This window comes from Chamaea fasciata, unplaced genomic scaffold (assembly GCF_029207755.1).
Source record: "Chamaea fasciata isolate MVZ Bird 193981 ecotype frontalis unplaced genomic scaffold, bChaFas1.0.hap1 SCAF_7, whole genome shotgun sequence".
NCBI lineage: Eukaryota > Metazoa > Chordata > Aves > Passeriformes > Sylviidae > Chamaea > Chamaea fasciata.
Genome location: NW_027094092.1, coordinates 51214935 through 51236360, shown reverse-complemented (window position 1 = coordinate 51236360; position 21426 = coordinate 51214935). Strand labels below are relative to the sequence as shown.

At 37.5% G+C, this 21426-nt stretch overlaps 1 protein-coding gene across 1 annotated transcript in view; it reads right to left on the bottom strand.

Moving 5' to 3' along the window:
* WDR25 (WD repeat domain 25) overlaps positions 1 to 21426 on the bottom strand; it is a 60005-nt gene that overhangs the window by 38040 nt on the left and 539 nt on the right. Inside the window, exon 2 of the mRNA XM_066188816.1 lies at positions 17965 to 18728. Within this exon, the coding sequence (XP_066044913.1) occupies positions 17965 to 18669 (705 nt within the window). The 5' untranslated portion in view covers positions 18670 to 18728. The remainder of the gene's footprint in view (positions 1 to 17964; positions 18729 to 21426) is intronic.

The window sequence follows — 21426 nt, the reverse complement described above, 5'->3', positions numbered from 1 at the left end:
CATTACACCCATTTCCACCCGTTCATATCCATGTGTCTCTACACTAAAGAGGGAAAGTTTGGGTTTGTTCCCCCAAGTAGGTAAGGCGCCCAGCACTGGTACTCCAACTGTCTCAGGTACACTGAAAGTTGAGTAATTCACACTGATTTTTGCACAGATATACAACACTGGCTGTGTCATGCTATTTTCTTTTTAAGTATATTTCTTTTTCAAATGAAGTGAATACAGTAGCTCCTCTTTGCCAAGCAATTTACACAGCATCAACACACATCATCAGAATACTCAGATTTTTATTTTTTCTGGTAGGGAACTCAAGTATCTACATATTAACAGCTTTACATAGAACAAAACTGATTAGCTTTTGTTATTTCTCCTTTGCATATCCATGCAAACCACTAGACAAAAAGGGGCTTGGCATTCATGTGACAAATTACAAAAGACTGCAAATATGTTTAATATTCTTTGTAATATAGCTCAGTTCTTATAATATAATTTAGATTGCCCTACGGAGTTTCTGTACTTTGTACTTTATAACATTTAATCTCTCTCCTGTGAAATCCTGAAGAACAACCTATTCCAACAGAAAGTCAACCCAACAGAAAGTTATTGACAATGATTTCATGAAGAGCTTTGTCCCAAAGGGCACTGCTAAGTAATTTGCAAATCTAATGTACATCTAGTCAGCAGAGGGATTTCAGCGTTCACATTCCTACAATGTAGTACAGCTCACCTGAAGTTGAACAAGAGATCTTTGATTATGTTTATCAGCAATACAAAGCACAGTATCAAGCATCAAATACATACAAAGCATCAAATTTTAAGATCCAAAAAATAACCTTAAAAGAACAACTACTTACTTTTTCACATTCTGCACTAGACTTTGGTAAATGGCTTTTTCTTTATTAATAGGTCAGAGGCTGTTTATTTTAACAACAAATTCAAAAACATTAAACAAAGACCCAATATTCATTTAAAAATACAGGAATTTTTTTTTCTTAAAGACAATAAGCATATAAAAATTTTGTACTTTGTTTACCTAGATATCATAAACCGAAGAAAAACTACAGCAATTTAAGACAGAAGTTGTACCTCAAAGAGGGATTATTACTGTAGTCCAAATGTTTCAAAGTTAGTTTCCAGCTGTAACTGACTTATTATATTTAACTAGGAGTACAGCTCAAATGAGAAGTCCAGCTACACAAGTCTGGGTGGAAGCATCTATAAATACTCAGAACTGTACATGTTAAAAAGCATCTACTATGCTCTCCAACAATAGTTTAGAAATCAGGTAACAAGCTTGCATATTTGTTGTGATTTCACCATATTATGGAGATTGTATCAATAACTTTCATTTTACAGCTGGTGTAAGAGCATGCCTTTGCAACTGGAAATGAAAATTATAGCTCCTGCTGAAAACCTAGGACCAGATTAAAAGCTAACTTTCTCCTATGTGGATGTTGACTTGAAACTATGAATTAATGACAGAGTTATCAACAAGCAGATATGAACACACTGACACCTGCAAACATTGCCTGGCATTTACATAGGACCCAATTAAGTTATTTTTAATTATATTAGTAAATGCAATATTTAAATCCTTGTAAAATACACACCACTGCCCTCCCCTGGTTTGTTTAAAGCCTGAACACACTTCATTTAGCAAGCAATAATGCATCACTGTGGTATTCTATCAGTAGGAGCTGCCTCTGATTACATTCCCATAGTACAAACCTACCTGATCAGCACATCAGTGCAGTGGTACCATGAGAAATCCCAGTTAAACTCAGCCCAGAGAAATACCTGTGTATCCCTGCAGAGCATCAAGCCAGCCCCACTCAGCAGCTTTGAAACCCAAGTCAGCTCAATTGCCCTGGGCAGCACAGCCCTGAAATCTGCACATAAACCCAAAGGCCCACCGCAGGCCCCAGAGTGCTCAACTCCTTGGCACCACTATAACATAATAAACATTTAAAGAATGCAGCCTTGGGTGCAGCATTTCTCACTGCAGCAGCAGTACAGCACACTTACAGAAAGTGTTACTTCACCTAGAAATATTTCATTGCATTTACTTCACTGCCACTGCAGACCTACAGGACAAAGAATTTCAAAATTAGAAGTTAATGCAAATATTTGGGGTTTGGTTTACATGAAAATTCTAGTAGCATTGTAGGCTACTATATATTAGCACAAATTTAAAGAGATTAGTGACCAGTTTTGATCAAATTTTTCACGAGTATTTAAATTCTATTTAAGCACATAAATGTGAACAATTTCTAAAATAAACAAAGAATGCCAGCAGCTGAATATCAAGTTTTCGGATAATCCAGACTCTGTACTGAGATACCCAAGAGCAGATTTCTCAAAGAAGAAAAGAGCCCTTCATGTATAAGGGCAGGAGAAAAAAGGAAGCAAAAATTGTTTTGTTTCAACCCATTTGGCACAGCAGGCACATAGTTGAAAGCTCTTTGGCATCATTACCAGACCATTCAGTTAGAATGGGTCTATGACGACCTAAATACTTAAAATCAAGGCTTGGTGGTTGCGAAAAGCTTGTTTTCTCCAAGTCATTCTACAGATGAAAAACTGCCATTGGGAAGTTTCTCCGATGAAGTCCTTACCAATTCCAACACTATTTTCACGTAACATATTGAAGACCCTTCCACAATCAGATTCACTTTATTATTTTAGCTTCCTGTCTCCTCCATTTGTGTTGCCATCATTAAACCACTTTTCCTGCTTGAAAAAATATTCATCACTCTCCTTGGTTATGCCTTCATATACCTGCAGTTATCTCCACTCCCACTGCACACAGCATAGATAATTAGTTTAATTAATCTTCATGACTGTTTCTAAAATGTAGTAGCTTTTCTTCCTGTTCTCTGAACTAGTTTGAAATTGATGTCTGAGAAATCAAACATCTGCTTAGCATGTTGTAAGTACTGTCCTGAATTAAAAACTTTAAAGTATTTCATGTACTATATAGAAAAACATAATTCTGAAATGTAAGCTACAGGTTACTACCACTACCAGGATTTCAATAGACTCTCCATTCACACAGGTTAATGAAAGTCAAAGAGAATATGCAGTATCTAAGTAAAAGTAGTTGACAATAGATGCTTACTGCTAATTTAAGGCTCTTTTTATATACATTTAAATATATATATTTTTAATATACATACACATAAGCACAAATAAAGTGCACTGCTGCAAACAAGTAAAAAAAAAGATTCACTATTGAAGAAAGATTTATTTTGATGGAAAAAACCTTGAAGAGAATCCCTGGATATTTCAATTAAGTTTCTACCTGAAAAGCAGAGAAGAAAGATGGCAGAGGGAAAATGGAAACTAAAATATAGGGAAGATTTTCTAGGATCTATGAGGGTTTTTTGGGGTTTTTTTTTGTTGCAGTGTAAGCTATCTTGGGCTGTGGAATGCTCTCTGCCAAGAAGAAGCATCCTTAGAGAGAGAAAAGCACACAGAATATAAGTGCTATGACTGAAAAAACCCCTTCTGGTATTATCATAAGCCATATTTCTTTAGCTGAAGATGTCAACACACCTTTGTAACACCTCATGATGGAGCTAGCCTGCCAGCCTAATTTGCTACTGCTTCTCTTTTCTTATGCTGCCAAGGAAAAAAATCAACTGCTTGCTTTTAAAAAAAAAATATGTATATGTATATGTATATGTGTATGTGTATGTGTATGTGTATGTGTATGTGTATGTGTATGTGTATGTGTATGTGTATGTGTATGTGTATGTGTATGTATATGTATATGTATATGTATATGTATATGTATATGTATATGTATATGTAAATGTATATACATCAGAGTTCTGGTGTTAAAAACCAAATGGAATGAAATAACTGATCATCCATGCTGCAGTGGTACGGGTAAAGAGTACAGAGGGCCAAAGCAATTGCAACACTCTCAGAATGATTGAAATAAAATCTGGATTCTATACTGAGAAACCTTTAGAGGCAAAATACATTTTTCACAGTAGGTAAGAGATTCCAGAAACATAAGTACTACCTTGAGTAATTATTGTTAATTAACTAGCGATGAGGCACTATTTCCAAATGTGACATTTAAAGCACATAATGTGATTGTGAATATTCACAAAGATAATTAAGTTCATCTGCTTCAAGTCCTTGATTTCAGCACATCTGAAAACACCTCTTAAACTATCATTAGACCTGTAATCAAGTATTTTGTTGCTCAGGAAAATTGCATACCTTTGCTTACCTGCTAATATTGGGATATGTATTCAAATGCCAGTACGTGGCTTTTGATAAGAAACCCTCCTTCAGGCAAACACCGAGAAAAAAAAAAAAAAAACCAAACCACTAATTCTGATTGTTTTCTCAGAAGGGACCATTAAAAATTAATTCCTCACACCATCAGATGGAAACAAAACTAAAAATTGCTGAGTTTCCCTAACTGAAGTCAAGATCACAAGACTGACATGAGCCATACTTGACTGAAAATATTCATCATCAAGTCAAAGGTACCCCCAATGCACATACTGAGGATACTATCCATGTTAGGTTGCATACTTTCTTCCATCTTCTTCATAGATAGGTCCATGTCTCTAAAAAAAGGAAAATGCAACTGAATTCAGGGATGAAATACAATGTATAATGTAAAAATGTGAAAATCAGAAAATGCACTGACTTCATTCTGTTGGAAAAGAAGTTTTAACCATTACTGTCTTCAGAGGCAGAAGGAGTCTTTGATCATCAACTCTGATCTTGGTCTTGATTGAGACCTTCTTGGAGAAATAAACTCTGAAAATAGGGAAGAAAAAATGACCCCAAGAACAGAATGTCAGAAGAGTCATGACTTGGTGTTTTGTCTTTTGTTCTTTTAAAAGTAAAGACAGCTTCTTTCCACTAGAAAAGAGATTAATGAATAATGTGCTTCAAGATGGAGAAGAAACATTTAAACAGCGTTCTAAAGGTCAAAAGGTTAAATTTACTCTATCGCTCTCCAATTATTTGACATAGAGGATTTTTAATCAGTCAAAACAACAGTGTGAATAATTATGTACTCTAAGGATGTCCTACTGGTCTGTATCTCTCAGCCCAGTTTGAACAGCAGTTTTATTCTACACTCTTTCCTGATCAAACTTTTATCAAGGATTATGTTTGAAGAGAAAAATGAGGCAAAATCTTTCTAAAAAAAGAAAAATGAAATGTTCTTAAGGTGCATAGTGTCAAGTAACTCCTGACCTTGTCTAAAAGCCAGTTCCTGCTGCTGCCTGGCTGCATTAAGTGTAGATTTACTGTTCTGCTTCAAAGCCCATGGCAGGCACTGGCAATGCCAACTGCCAGGAGAACAGAGGGGATGAGACACTCTGTGCCACAGGTCATTAACCCCAGTCAGCAGCACGCTGCTCATACCAGCAGCCAGCTGGACTTCACTCATGAGGGTGTCATCCCCCAGGAAAGTGTTGGTCCATTCCCCAGCAGTGAAAGGAGGACACCTGACCCCAAACACAGCATACATCTCATACAACCAATTCCAGGCTTGGGAAGAACCTCCTCAATAGATCGAATGTCACCCACTTTCCCCAATATCTCTTTCCTTAAACTACAAATAGACTGAGAAAACAAGAAGAAAAAAAATGTTCTACAGTCTCTGGAGATGAACAACAGTGAGAATTACAACCAGGTTGCTGCGCTCCTACTTCAGACACAAGTTCAGATAAAAGTGATCCTCAACCAAACTAATCAATAAAATCATAATTGTAGTTCTCTTCCAAGTGCTCAAAGCATGTTTCAGAGAAAATCAACCTACTCAAGATTATCAAAAAGACGAAATACAGGAGACGAGTAAAACTTACTATAGATCTTCCTTTCCCTTTCCTTATTCCATGCAAGACACCAAAATACTGTCGAATCACTTTCTTACAGTCTTTTAGTAACCACTTTTGGCAAGTTTCATAAGAAATTGTTCTGTTGCCACATAAAGTGGTCAGCAAAACAAAATAGGCTGTGGGAGGTTACACTACACTAAATGCTACTACAGTAACATTACCACCACCGTAATGAGCATAACAAGTTAGCCCTAAGGGAAGCCAGGTTGCCAAACCAGCATTAAATGAAGGCCAACTGGTCCAGTGCACATTTTCAAAGCTACAGGACATTTTAAATCCCCCTGAGCAGTGGGCTACTGCTTTTTATAACAAAACAACCAAGGAAGAGAAGGAAAAAAAGCAAAAGTATGTCATTAGTATTTTCTCCTATTTTATTTGTAAGTATGACAAGATAACGTCTTCAGACATTTTAGGGGAATAAATATGTATGCTTCTGATGCTCATCACTGAATTTACAACAAATTAAGAGGAAAGCAACAGCTTAAAACATGTTTTTCAATTGAATTTTTCTGCTTGACAGAGCTAGCATGATGGTATTAGACCACATATACCATAACACATTGATTATTGCATGCTGTTTTCTTAAACCATTCTAAAAGCCAAATTAAGTATCCCCTGAATTATTGCAGAGATTTGTACTAAAGAAGCCTAGAAATTAACACCCTATGTATTAGGTAACCCAAATGAAAAATCAGAAACTCTCATCCAAAACATCAAATAGTCTCAAGAACAGTTGAGCAAAGTCAGACCAAACAGCAAGATTCACACCAATGGAGACTTTGTTTGGTGTTTTAGTCATCTCTACCAACCAATCTTTTTTAGCTAAGTCCCACTATTTGCAAGAGAGATGGGCTTACCAAATGCTGAGTAACACAGCAAGCTGACAAGGAAAGAAAAGAGAGAAAATAGGAAAATGAAGAGAGAACCACTATTTTTTACTCTGAAGGCAGGCAACCTTTACATTATACACAATGTGCACAAAAAAAAAGCAATTTGCAAATAAGTGTATACATCCAGATACTTAAAATCACCAGTTATCAAAGACTCTATCTTTCCCAAGAGCAAAGTGTTTCTGCCATGCCATCAATCGTCATCTTTTAACATAGTGTGTTCTTTATTGTGCAGAAAGATTCTGGGACAGCTACGCCTGAAGCTCATCACAAGTTTTCCATAAATCATTGACTCTAAGGAATATGCTCAGAGATCACATCCCCAGCCAGTTAAAAGTCATGAGTGTGACTGTAGCTACAAAGTAGCGATTGTACATTCATGCTGGGCAGACAGTGCAAGAGAATCATTTCCCACACACACCAAAACAAAGTGAAGAATTCCCATCTAGTTTGCAGTTAACCTTTAAGTGTTTTGTGACTAATCACTGCACTATGGCTAACCCCATGGATGTTCCTCAAATGGCAAGTTCCTGGAAAACGTAGAAGTGAAAAGTTACAACATCCTTATAAATCAGCTAGTGATTCAAGCTATCGTTTGTTCTAGAATATGAAAAATCAGAATTATTTTAGCATAAGACAAAGCTAAGTATAGCAAAGATACTTAAATCCCCACCCCTGCTGTATACTACACATCCACAAAAATTTACTTCACATACATTAGCTACTTCACACACAGCAGTAGGCGTATTTGGGATGACACGGTTCAAGCAGAGCAGTTTGACGCACATACTCAAGTAATTCAAGAGAAGCATACATTTAATGACAGGTAGCTATTAAGATTTACTTTTAAACCACTAAATTCCCTGCTGCTGCCCCTACGTGGGAGAAGAACACGGCATAAATTTGGTAGCTTCTCATCAACTTCAGAATACAGTGTAGTAGTGTGTTAAGAATAACATATGTGCTCTCAACACCTAAAAGCACAATCCCAGTAGTGGTTACTAGCAGACAGTATTTGTGCCCAGAAAACACTTCAGCAATCAAGATCTTACCAGCAGGCAAAGGAGAAGAACTTCAAATGTATTGCAGCTCTCCAGGAGATAATTAGCTAAATTACTATAGCCATTTATTAAATAATCTGGTTTCCCCTTCATCTCTATGAATCATATTCATTAGCATCAATCACTTCTTCAAGTCACAAACATTTATACTCTATTAAAAGCAGGGATTCCTCATAAGTGCTAGACACCTCAGTTTCAGACTCACAGCTCTTTTGAGGCAAATTGCCTTAAGTATCCTCAGTTCTTGCAGGTAAGGAAGGACTGGCTATTTTCACAGGCATATCCCACAGATGCATCCCACAGATTTGGAACATTCACTATTGGGATAAGAAGCACTGTTCTATTTAGAACACAAGTCTTAGCAACTGCATTCCCAGCTTCTGAAACACTGTGTGTCTACTCCTGCTGACCTGTGACTTTTTTCTGAAAACAAGGAGAAAACCACCATAGACAAACGTTTAGTTTTATGGGGGTTTTTTTCTTAAGCTTCAGTTAAACAGTAGCTATCAAAATTCAAATTATAGCTGTCTGTATTGTACCTCAATACTATCATACTTTAATATAAAACTGCCAATCAGCTAAGGCTACCCATGTACTTTACAGCTTTATATTGATCTATGTACATCTATAAAATCAGATACCATCAGACACCATCATCTTCACACAGTCAATGAAACAAATAAATACAACCAAAACAAACAAAAAAGGAGCAATTAAACCTGTCTCATTCTTGCACATTATGCACTGGGAGCACCTGGCACAGCAGGGACAACAGCTATGGACAAGTTCTGGTGACCCAGCCATCAGATGAGTGGTGGCTGTTCACTGGCACAACAGAGCTGGGCACTGCCAACTGTGCACACCCTGACAGGGTATTTGTGCAATGGCACAGGGTAACACATCACTGCAGCACACCTAAAAATAATGGTAGAAAGTTGTACTAGGGACTAATTTTTACTTGGAAGAAATTACCAAAGCCAAATTTACAGGCAAATTCTGCCTATCCCCAATGTTAACCAGGTGATTTTCTTATTTTAAGAAGTAGTTTTTGCAGTCTTACTGCCCACCCTGATTTGGAGTAATACCTGAGAGACAGTACACCGTGATTTAGAACAGCTATCTGAAAACCTGAGCTTTAATGAATCTTGCATTTATCAGTCAGCCTAGGCTAGTTACATTTTCTTTACAATTTGGTTCTTTCAACAAAAAAATAAACCATTTATTATTCCCAAGGCTATTGAGAATGTTAATAAGTGGAAAAAAAAAAAAAAAAAAAAACAAAACACAAAAACAAAGAGGAAAACCAAATAAATCAAAACAAAATATTAAAGATCCTCTTCTCTGGAAAATATAGATGCAGTCTTAAGCCCACTGATGTCAGTGACATAACCCAGTATTAAACATAAGAATTAGTTATTCAATTATGGAAATAAACTATTAATTATGTCAAGCAGCTACATGTTTTGCTAGCAATGAGGACATTTTAACTAGCACCATTTCAGTACCAGCAAGCAGAGTAAGATTGAACTACCTAATTAATTTTAAATTCTTCTGCATTGTTAACATAGTGCTAGCTTTAACATGTTTATATGACTCTGTCAGCCCCAACCACCTGCACCCCTAACTCCCATCCTTTCCATAGAAAACCAGCTGTGTCCCTCCCTTAGGAGATAAAAATACAAAATTCCATGCACTAGTCACAATGTTCAGAATGAGAAAAATTCTTTTAAAGATGAAATTATAATTTGGAAAGAGGCAAGGAGACCAAAGAAAAGGACAGATTCCTAATTCTGACTTCAGGAAGCAAGGTGTTACATAGCTGGCACATGCACAGCACACAAGCACATGCAGTCTTCACTATCATGCCCAGTATTCTTAATCCATTAACCAACTGAAACATCTGAGAAAGGGAGAAGTTTTTTTGATATTTTCATGTATGTCCTAGACAAAAACCAGTTGTTTTATTAAAAAGAATATAAAATAAAGCGCTCTCTTCACCAGAACAGTGAAGGTAAAGATCAGCCTTAACAATCTAACCAGGCTGTCACCCAGCACACACAAGCTGGAAGATAAACCCAACACAATTCCACACCAACCACAAAATGCTTTTTTCTTTGAAGAGAGATGATTACTGCAATGAAACATGATATGTATGATAAAGGACAGTAAGTCATTAATTCTGTAGTAATGAAGCAACTTCTTTGAAGAACAAGGGGTTTTCTAATGTTTCTTTCTCCTATAATTTAAAGGGAATTTATAATTAACACTTGTTTTTATAGAACAAATACATAGCAAAGGCCTCAATTAAGTTCTTTCTGTGAGGCTTCATCCAAAGATCAAGTGTCAGCAATACTTGGAACATTCACTGGTATTATGACCTTAAAGATGCATCTGTGTGACGCACACTAAAAATAAAACCTGCTTTAAAAAAAGCAAGGACATGAACATACTGAAAAGAATAGAAACTTCAGGAAAACTCTTTCTAGCCCTGATGCCAGATAAATCCTACACAAGTAATCTCTCTATAGAACCTGAAAAAGTAGAGCAAAATTTCTCAAAAAGTTGTTTCCTTGACAACATTGACAAACCATCAAGAGTAAGGAATCAAAGTCATAAGATGCCTTGTGGCTTTGTTAGCAGATTTTTTTTAATATATAGCAGTATGTGAGATGCTATAAAGCCAGCTTTCTAGAAAAGAAGCAAAGTTAGATTGGTGTTATTTATATTTTCAAACAGCAAAGATATTCAGCATTTCTTAACTGTTACAAAAAAATTGAGATTCTCCCATAATATATTACAGTCACTTAAAAACTTAAAACTACTCTAGCTCATTTTTTTCCCCAAGTACCAAAATCTTGACTTTTTCACCAGGAATCTTACTGACACACCCCGAACGGGGATAACACCATCATCCATCTCTCCCATCTCAGATGACATTCTGCCATTAGACTGCACAGCAGCTGCCCACACAGCTCCTGTGTGTAAATTGGAGAGTTTACCTTACGACCAGGTAACCATTACCAGCTCAGCTTCATTAGAGGCACTGCTCCACTGACATCTCTAGCCCTGACTCTTTTCCCTAGCCGGCTGGCTGTGCTGGGAGGAGCACAAGGTTGCTTTATCCTCTGCTACTTCAGAGAGACAGTAAACAACTGAAGGGCTCCCAGCAGAAAGGAAGTGTAGAGCTCACCCGTTTAAGACAGATGGGTTGCTAAGAAAAAAGTCCGATAAATGCTTTCAGTTCCTCATACTTCTGCAAATAATGATACAAGTAACCAAAACTCTTTTTAGGTAACATGAGAGAACAGAATCCTTTCTTCAGCATCACTGTTAAGGATATTTAGAAGTCATTCTCCCCGCTTTTGGATTTCCACAGAAAAAAGGTTTGTGAAATAACACTGTCAGAACAACGGTGTTATCCTGTGCATCTCACCTGTGGCCACTTTGCACCTGTTGATCAGTGCCAACCAAATTTCACAGAAGGCCTCAGTATTTTTCCCTCAAGGCTTAATCATGCTAAGCAGCTGAATAAAAGTGAAAGACGCTGCAGAAGCTCTAGAGAAAGAAATTGAAGAGGATTTCTGTAACTTCCCTGCTCTTGGAAGAACTTTTATTTTCAAAATTTTTTTTAAATGATTCCAAATTTATTTTTGCAGGGGCGAGGGGGAACACAGGCATACTAGCTACACTGAAATATCCATCCCACTCTTGTCCCCCACAGCCACATCCTCTAGCATAGGCATAAGGCAGTCAAAAATGCTTCACAAGAAGACTTGGGGTATCACTCTTGCATGCTTTAAAGAGATCCTAAGTCAGGAGTCATTTCCAAGTGGAAAAATACCTTGTGACATCACAAAGTTAAAACCTCACCCAGAAGCTGAGAGACATTTTTGCCCTCCCCCTTTTCCTCAAATGTCAGTCTTCATATAAGTGTTAAGATAAATTCTAATTCAAAGCAGTACTGAATTTAGTTCTTGTTAGTGCAGAAGGAAAGAAACAATGACTTATCAAACCCTACAGAGATAAGGATGGTGCTATTTATACTCAAAGAAACATACTCCTTTGAAAAAATCCTTTGAGGCTTAAGAGTGTGTCAAACACTTAGAACATAATAAAAACTATACAAGTCATCTCCAGCTGTGGATTCTGAAAAAGTGAACAAAGGCTTTACAAGGATTTCTGTTTCCTTGACAACAGCATCACTGGAAACAAGAAAATAATTAAAAAAATATATCTCTCTAACAGCGGTCTCTAAACATTACCAAGGTACTAAAATACCAAATGTGAAACAACTCTTACCCACACAAGCCTTTAGGATGAAGAGACCAAAATTCACCACTTTCATGAACTGTTCTTTGCTGATACGTGTCACCAGCTTTTGCAGAACAATTGTGAGAGCTATCTATTACATCCTGACCTGGATTATCATCTACCCATGGCACAGCCAGAAGCTTTCACTGATGGTCAAATACATTCCTTCCTGCATGATGTTCCTTTTCTCATAAAAATAAGCATTATGGAGGACACTTCTCATTGAAATGTATGAAATAATTTTGTTAGAAGAAGATCAAGGTACACAAAAAAGGCTGGTATTACAATGCATGTACCTATCACATAAGTGTACTGCCATCTTAATAACCAGCCTTCTTAAAGTCACTGGAAAAAATATGGAGAGCTCTAAACAGACAAGGGAAGAAGGCCAGAACCTTCATAAAGAAAAGTCTGCTTCAGGGTTTCAGAACAGCCTATTTAGTAGCCTTTTCAACAAGAAAACAATGGTTTTTGTCCCACATCTATGTAAGCAATACACAATATCCAGAATATGAGCATTTCCTTGCCACTTTCAAGTTAATGGGGAGAGCTACTTCTTATTTTTAATATACATTATTTAAAATGTATCAACAGAGATCTTCAAAACATTTCAAATAAAGAACATACGTATCAAATAGGATGACTTCCCAATTTGTCATCTGATCATCACCTACAGTTCAAGGAATATTGCCACAATTAGATTTTAAAAATCAATCAAAGAGTAACCCTACTTGAGGTACTAGCAGCATGACAGCTAATTCTGCTTAGTGAACAGTTTGAATTCAGCCTAGCTGTGACAGGGCTACAGCCATCTGACAGCTATGCCTGAGTGTACAGGAAATATGCTGGCACTTTAAATTTATTCCTTAATAAACAGACATGCCTGTGACAGAACAACAAGAAACTTCCAAGTGAATTGTGTACAGAATGGTTGAAAACAGAAATATTAGATTTTGTTACTCTGAGGCAGGATAGTGGCCAATATCTAGGAAATTTGTGTTGCCACTATCTGTGCCACACACATTTGATGGATTGAGGCTATCATCTTCTATCATTCAGTTCAATTCAACAGGATCAAGAATAACAAAATTCCTGGAATATACTACTGTGCTCTTTCTCCTAACAGATACAAAACCATGAAATAATACTTTGAAAGTATAATTGAAAATTGTATTTCTTGTGGCATTTGACACACTCCAGGAACCAAAATCTGTACATTAAATTTAATGACTATGAGTAACATACCACTCTAAATCTAATGATCGCAAAAGAGTCTCAGAAGGCTGGAGAAGTATCTGGAAGAAATCTCTTGAGGTAGCAAGTTACAAAGACGAACTACTTAGGAGCTCAGAAATCCCAACATGAAAATAAGCACAGAGCAGAAGAGGACTTAAAGGCACCACAAAGCTTCGACTTGTTCTTTTTTACACATCTACTTAGAGACTGACCCCCAGGCTATACAGAGCCCCAGTCTGAACCAGTATAGCTCTTATGTTCTTAATCATGGGAAGTCAGGAATGTCCCTGTTCAAGAGGCTGACATTATTAAACCAATTTTTAAAACTTTTACTTGTAGAGATAGAGCTGTGACTAAATTACCATTCAATTAGGCCAGTAGGGAACAAAATATGTAAGAAAAACTTGCAACAATGTATTAGAACACAAAGTGCTATTAATATACATTTTGCATACTCAAGAATTGCAGCATTTTCTTTCCTTGATCTTCTTTAACAATGGAGAGTGAAAGTGCTGAAAATTAAGAAATTCTCTGCAACAAACACAACACCTGCTGTGATGCCCTAAATAAAATATGATAAACACAAAATTAACAGCTAACAGATGATTATATAAAGATGTTACCTTGAGTTAATTTTAAGGCAATAATAGAATAAAGGCACAGGATGTTGAAACTACGAACAATTGTTAAAAAGCTAAGTCCAGCACCAGTAACTATGAAAATGTTAACATCTGTGTGGCTCCGTGCAATGACAAGATCTTCCAAACAAAAATCATGGACAATGTGAATGCAGCACTGTCGTTTCTGCAATTGATAAATGTCTTTCAAGACACAACCATTTAATGTTCTCTGCTACCAAAGGCAACAAGCTGTATTCAGCGGTAACCTGTGAGGCTAGATTCTGTATTCGGGGTTTGAAATCAGAAATACCTGAAGAAGGTCTGATGTTCAGAAAGCATTGAATATCCACACAATGGGAACCAAGCACCTTTAACAGCAGCGATAACTCTCAAAATTTATGCCAAAAAAAAGCCAGTAGATGAGATATTAAAATCATGAACACTATTTCGGTGTTTAAGTAGGAAAACCCAAAAATGGCAGTAGATGCCTAAAATTCATTTACAGAAGCTATTCAAACAGAAGGTAGAGAAGTGTTATTCAAAGAAAACAAATTTAATCAGTTCAGACAATGTTTCACAGTTCTTAAAATACATCCCTAAGCTAAAAACATAAGCCACTCACAATACCCTTAGAGTGTAACCATGAAGAGCAGCACTGTCACAGTAAGAGCTCCTCATTCCCTACAAATTTAAAATTTAGCATTAAATATTCTTCTATAAAAGCTCCAGATTTGACGAACTGTGGGTAATTCACAATGCCTACCACTTCCCACATGGAGTTCTTTCTTATTTTCAGGTCTCTCAGAAAACTCAGGGGTTTTCTTATACATTTAGCAACACATGCATAAACTTGTAACTTTGGTCTTTCAACACACAACATAGAGGCAAATATTAAAGTCTTTGACTCTTCAGAGGCAGCTTAGTTCCCATCCCTTTCTAACATGCTGAGGTGCCCCATCTGCTGGTTAGGAGTGTTACTCTAAAGAATTCTGCCCCTGAGCCGATGATAACTGATACTTTTTTCTACTTTACCACTTGAAAACTGTTTGAAGTGTTTTAAATGCAGCAATACAAAAGAAATCAGATCAAATACTTTTCAAGAAAACCATGAAATGCTCTAATGCAGTTCATTCATTCCTTACTATGCAAGATATTTTTACTAAACGTTTCAGATGATCTTCCAGCTCTAGGCTATTCTTCAGTCAATAGAAACTGAAAACATCAACTCATTTATTATAAATATTTTAGCATGACTTACACTGATTCATAAAGATGTCAAAGTGCACTTTTCAACCTGAGAGAACATAAATGGAAGACCGTTCTTTTCTCCTGATCTAAACACAATATATACAGATATCTAAAAAGTAAAAAACCCCACATAATCAGTTCCATATACACATTTTAGACACGTATCTGTGTTATATGAATGACCTAGTCATCGTAATTTAGATGGGAATAAAAAAATTATGATCACTAAAGTAAGTAAACGAAGTGTTTCTTCCTTCTCCATGCCAAGGTAAAAAAAAAAAAAAAAAAAAAAAAAAAAAAAAAAAAAAAAAAGCCTTTTCCACAAAGGAAAATTCTTAGCTTGTGATGAAAGAGGAAATTATTAAGCACATAGGAACAGATAAAATATACCAAAGTAGCTAAATACTACACAAATTGAGTACCACAAGAGACCTCTAGTTCAAGCACCATTTAAGCTACCACAGTCGTCTCACCTTAAATCCCTCAGTTCTGAGAAATCCCCACTAACACTGGACTCCTCAAAAGATAAATGTCTTAATGCATAGGCTGAGTGTAAGGACTGGATGCAAGACATTTACACTTAAAAACAGTCAGTTGTTCCTGTGACTAACTGAAAGTACAGAGTTTTGAGGCTCTGAATTGCCTCTTCTCTCTGATCATACAGAGACTTTAGGCTTTTAACTGTGCTTTGCGTTTTACCCGAATCAGACATTGAAAATAAACACGCAAACATCCTGAGTGTTTGCATATTCTCAACAGAGGCAAAGAGGACACACATCCACTGCCTGGATTTAAATGTGCGATTCCAGCAGGCGTTTTTTTGTGGGGAAAAGAAAAATATACAATTTGTGTGAAGTTAAAAGGATGAGGAAAGAGAACAGCTGACTCGCATTTTCAATCAGCTGTTTTATGCTTATACCGGAAAACGGACAACTTCAGGCAACACTAGGCAACCAAAATCAATTCCCAGAAGGTAAAGCAGCGCCGTCACAGCCACCAGGGATTTCTGCGCTCGTGATCCCAGAAAGAGAGGGAATTTGGGAGCCCAAACCCAAGTGAATGCTCGGTGTCACCGCGCCCTCTGCTGCCCAGGACGGCCCCTGTGTAACGGCGCGGCGGTGACGAGGTTCCCTTATGGAAGCGGCATCCATGGATGCAATAGCTGGCTGCCTCTCTACGAGCTGCCTTCCAGAAGATAAACTGTGGTTTCAGATACTTCCTAAGAGTTACGTTATTCCTTTATTAATTTTTTAGACCCGCATGCTCTGAAGTGTTGCCAACACTAATATATTTCATTTACACTGAATTTCCAAGGGGGACCTAAAACAGTCAGGTTTCTTAAAAAAACAGCTTTACTGTTAATGACTGCTTCCAAGCAGGCATGGTAACACTGACTCAAAAAAAAATTAAATTCTATATGCTCAGAAGACAAACCAAACTGGCCATTATTCACCTTTTTAATAATTTTATATTGCAGTAACAACTTAGATTTTAGATTTTTATACTAAATTCAACACATCCATAACTTCACTTGTCAGAAAAATGAGGCTCTGGAATAGTCAACAAACATTAAGCAGATGATGTGACAATTTAAGACAAAAGGTCAAATTCAGACACCCAGATGTCAGTATTGTACAATCTAAATTTACATTGCTGCTTAACAGAAACACCCATCAGCACTTTTTGCATGTCTTAGCCTCTTCCTTCTAAGTCTGTTCTTCAAGCAACAGCCAAGATATAACAAATATACTAAAGATGACTTGCAAGGAGAAACAAACGTACTTTTTTCCTCCACTGAATGTTTAAGAAAAAGAGGTTTAAAAATCCTGGGAAAGAAGATGGAGGGACTATGTTGGCATGCTGATACAAGGGATGTTCTTCTTGTCTTTATTTAGGATAATTTACTAAAGTCCTAAATTTTAGAAACAAGAAAAAAATTGTGCTTGCCACAGTAAATACATGTTAGATGCAATAAAGCATGGCTTCCATCAGAAAGGACACTGTGCATTCTTATCAAAGCTATGTTCCTGTGCAGGACCACATCAGAAGACTATTATTTGAACCCAGAGGCACAATCAGCCCTATATTTGGCAAAGCATATACATCAAATAGTTTTATTACTCATTTTAAAAACAAAAGCCTCATTGGACTAACTAAATTACCAAAGAACTAAAGACAAATTCATTAAAACTAGGAGAATATTCACTCTGAGTATTGCGCAATCAACCCTTGAAATTAAAGTGGGAAGACCCCTTAGATCATGACAAGACACTGTTCTGAGATGCAAAATCCATCTGACCTGACCCACCTTCTCCAGCAGATGTCACACAGGCCTGTCAGAAAGGTAAAGTTCTTCAAAATATTATTCCAGTGTTGGCAGTTAGTTGCTTAATGACTCAGGGCAGAATCTAGGTGCATACCAGAGTGCTCATGATACAAAACATGAGAAATGACTAGCAGAAATCTAACTTTTTAAGGTCTAAAACACTGACATAACTAAAACAAAAACACAAAATTCCAAGCTAATGGACCTAACTGTGGGTATAGTGAAGGATTAGGCTGCAAGTTCATCATAATCTTACAAAGCATCTCCTCAAATTCTGAGTACATTGGAACTCTTAAATACACACAAGCAAGGATAGTATTTCCAGAAGAGCACTGTTTAATACAGTATTTTAAGTCTGATGATTGAGCCACAAAGCATCTTGCTTTACATTACCTTGACTGTTTTGTCCATAGAAGCTGAGAGAAGCATGTGACTCTGTTCCCGTACAGGACACCACTGGATTTCATTAACAGGGCCGCTGTGTTTAGACATGCAAAATATTAAGCTTTTGGGAACTTCAGTTACTTTATATTTAGATCCCAAATATGGCTTAATTAATTCAGAGATCTTTCTGAAAGTCTGCTCTCCTGATACATTTAATTTAACATCACAATCTGAGCTACCTCTCTGGTCAGATTCCTCTTTTTCAGGCTTATTGGAATTTTCTTGACGCAATCGTTTAGGGATATATGGTCTAATTCCTTTAATGGCAGTAGTGCTGTCTGTATGTGCTCTCTTCTGGGAAACGCCACTTCCAGAATTCGTTGAAGAGCTTGAAGCCTGTTCATAGTTTTTGTAAGCCACAGATAATGCAGCATGGCCAGAGTACCCCCTCTGACAATAGGGAGGTGCCAAGTCAGTGTTGTTATTCTGTGCAAGATGCTCAAGGGGACCTTCATAAACCCTGCTCCAGCCAGACCTGCCAGAGCTGCCAGCAGGGTGCAGTTCACATCCAGATTCTGTACTACGAGGTGCGAAGTGCTGAACACAACTCACAGGAGAACTCAGCTGGTTTGTTTGTCTGCCAGAAGCATCAGGGGCTTCAGTCTTTCCAGTTTCTGTCTCAGAGTCTGAATCTTCATAAGCAACCAAACTCATTATGGCTAGACACAGCAGACTCCAGAGATCTCAGTGCTGCAGTCCTCCAAAATTATGATCTAAAATAAAGAATTGATTATTCAGAGCACAATTAATTACAGAGTCTACAATTTGAGTAACTTAGGGATATAAATACACCTTGCTTAACAAAAAAAAAAAAAATCCAAAACGCTTATTTCTGTTAATCAATGGAATTTATTCCTCTATTATAACACACTGTACATTCTATTAAAAAACACAATTTGCCTCCAAACCTTTTGCATACATTTTTAATGCATTGCAGAGGTGTATTTGCATACCACAAAACAATGACAATGAAGATGAAAAGGAAAACAACCTTGTAATATAAATACAGCAAATTACTTTGCCTTACTTCCAGCATTACTTCTACACACACACAGAAAGAAGAAATTAATTATGTAGTGGTTTTGTATGTACATTTATAAGAATATAAATACTGCAACTCTTTTGGAGTCAGTCTAACAATATCTATTTCTTAACAGTACAGATGACTTGAAAGAAGTGTGTAGGGGTTCAACTGGCAGTTAAAATGTAAACACATTTTTGACCCCTTCAGCAGCCTTAGACTATGAGGAAATATCCACAGAGCATCTTCCACACAGCTTATAGTTTTACAGATCATATAGGCCAGAAGCAACACTGAATTCACTATGTGCATTTATTAACAGAAAAAATGAGAGCACAGATGCCTCAGCTGTAGAATAAGTTTTTTTTAACGTGTCCAGGAGAAAGAAATCTCATGCCAAGACTGCATATGTAACACGCAGAATAATTCACCCTCATAATAATCCCACCAAGATTTTTCCAGCAATTAGTACGGAGTAGGTGGAGTATAGAGTTAACTACATTCAAACAACTGATGTGTCGCAAAGCAATATTTCAATCTCTGCTGTTTATAGGCAAGAAGTAAGATTGATCAAATGTGACATTTTATTGCTGCTTTGTTTCCTTGCCAAGCTGTTAGCACTCATTACACTGAAGAGATTTAACCCACAACACTTTCAGAGAGCCTGTTGAAATTCCTGGTTCAGGTCAACAAAAAAACTGCCCTCAAAAGCATCTTGATGAGAACAGGGAATGCAGCATGAAAATCAGAATCTTCATAAGCATTTGCAGAATTGACACAACAAATGTAGAGACACCACAAAAGTAGGTCCTACAAATACTTCTGCAGGAGTAGACTCTGGAACTTGTTAAGATTACTCATTTAACTTCAGAATTAGATCTATTTGAACTAAAACAACTGTGTTTCACATTAGCTACAGAAGTGTCACATGACTCTTTATTCTGTTATCAAATTTCTAAGCACAGATCCAGAAGATAGGTATTTATTAACAGATATACATTCATCGTCACAGATCCTTCCCAAGATAAATGATCAAGACATATAACTGGAACAACGTGACCAACATTTCAGCACATAAAAGCAACAATATCTCCCTCTAGAGGACATTCTGTCATTATCTGAAGTTTAAGACAGCTATAAGTGACAGCGAAGAAGAGCAAGGAAAAAAAATTTACTAATACAGCTTCATTTATTACAGCAATATTTCATTTAAACAGCGTCAGGGGGGGAAAAAAGTAGTGCTTCATGAAAACTTAACTAACAAATCAATTCAAAAACAGTAAACTGAAGTTCCTAGCAGTAAATTGAAACACCTCATCAAATAAATAGGAGCTTTGAAGAGCTTCACTTCAGTAATTGTATCAAGCGGCTACTGTTTGCATTGCAGTGCTAAACACATTTCCCAGCCAAATGCATCATGTCCAAAGAACAAATATAGTAAGAAGCTGACCTCTGGCTAAAAGCTATAAACTAGGATACACAAGTGGATTGGGTTAGGACTTACAAAATTACTTTAGTTTGTTTTAACACAAAAATCCCCCAAGCTGAGGTTCAGAAGTGCCAGATAGCGCCTTGCAAACACAAGGTTTAAAATGTTTCCCAGGGGATACTGGAAAGAAACTGTCCCATTACATTCGGTCAGCAAAAAATCCATCCCAGCACACACACATGTCAGTATTTTCGTAAAAACAAAGCATTTCTCTCCGCTAAAGATTTCCCATCAACTTTTGTTGTTAAAGAAACACCAACCAGACACACAGCCCCAACTAAAGTAAAAATGGAGGGTCGGCGGAACCACAATGTACTTGATTGGAAACATCCTGCAACTAGACTGTGAGTTTATTAACGGTGTCATGTGTAAGACGTTGAGCTAAAAGATAAGTTCAGAGAATTTTGTTTTTCCTCGTCTTCCACCAGCCTGATTTATCTGAGCGCACTGAAGAGGAGCGTTCGGGCTGAGGGGCACAGTGCCCGCGACGCCAGCAGAGGTGTGACAAGGACCAGAACACCGCGGGTGGCTCACGGCGGGCCCCGGGGCGCTCAGCCAGAGGGACAGCCGCCTCCCCCGCTCCTACCGCCCCACAGCCCCGCGGGGGGGGAGAACAAGCTGCTGGAGAGGGTTCAGTGGAAGCCACAAGGATGATGAGGGGTCTGGAGCATCCCTCTTATGAGAGACCGTGGGAGACGCGCTTAGTCTGGAGAAGACTGAGGGGATCTCATCAATTCATAGAAATGTCTCAAAGGCGGGTGCCCAGGGGGTGGTGCCAGGCTCTTTTCGGTGGTGCCCAGCGACAGGACGAGGAGCAATGGCCACAAACTAAAACACAAGAAGTTCCACCTCAGTGCGAGGAAGCACTCCTTTTCCCGGGGGGTGGCAGAGCGCTGGCACG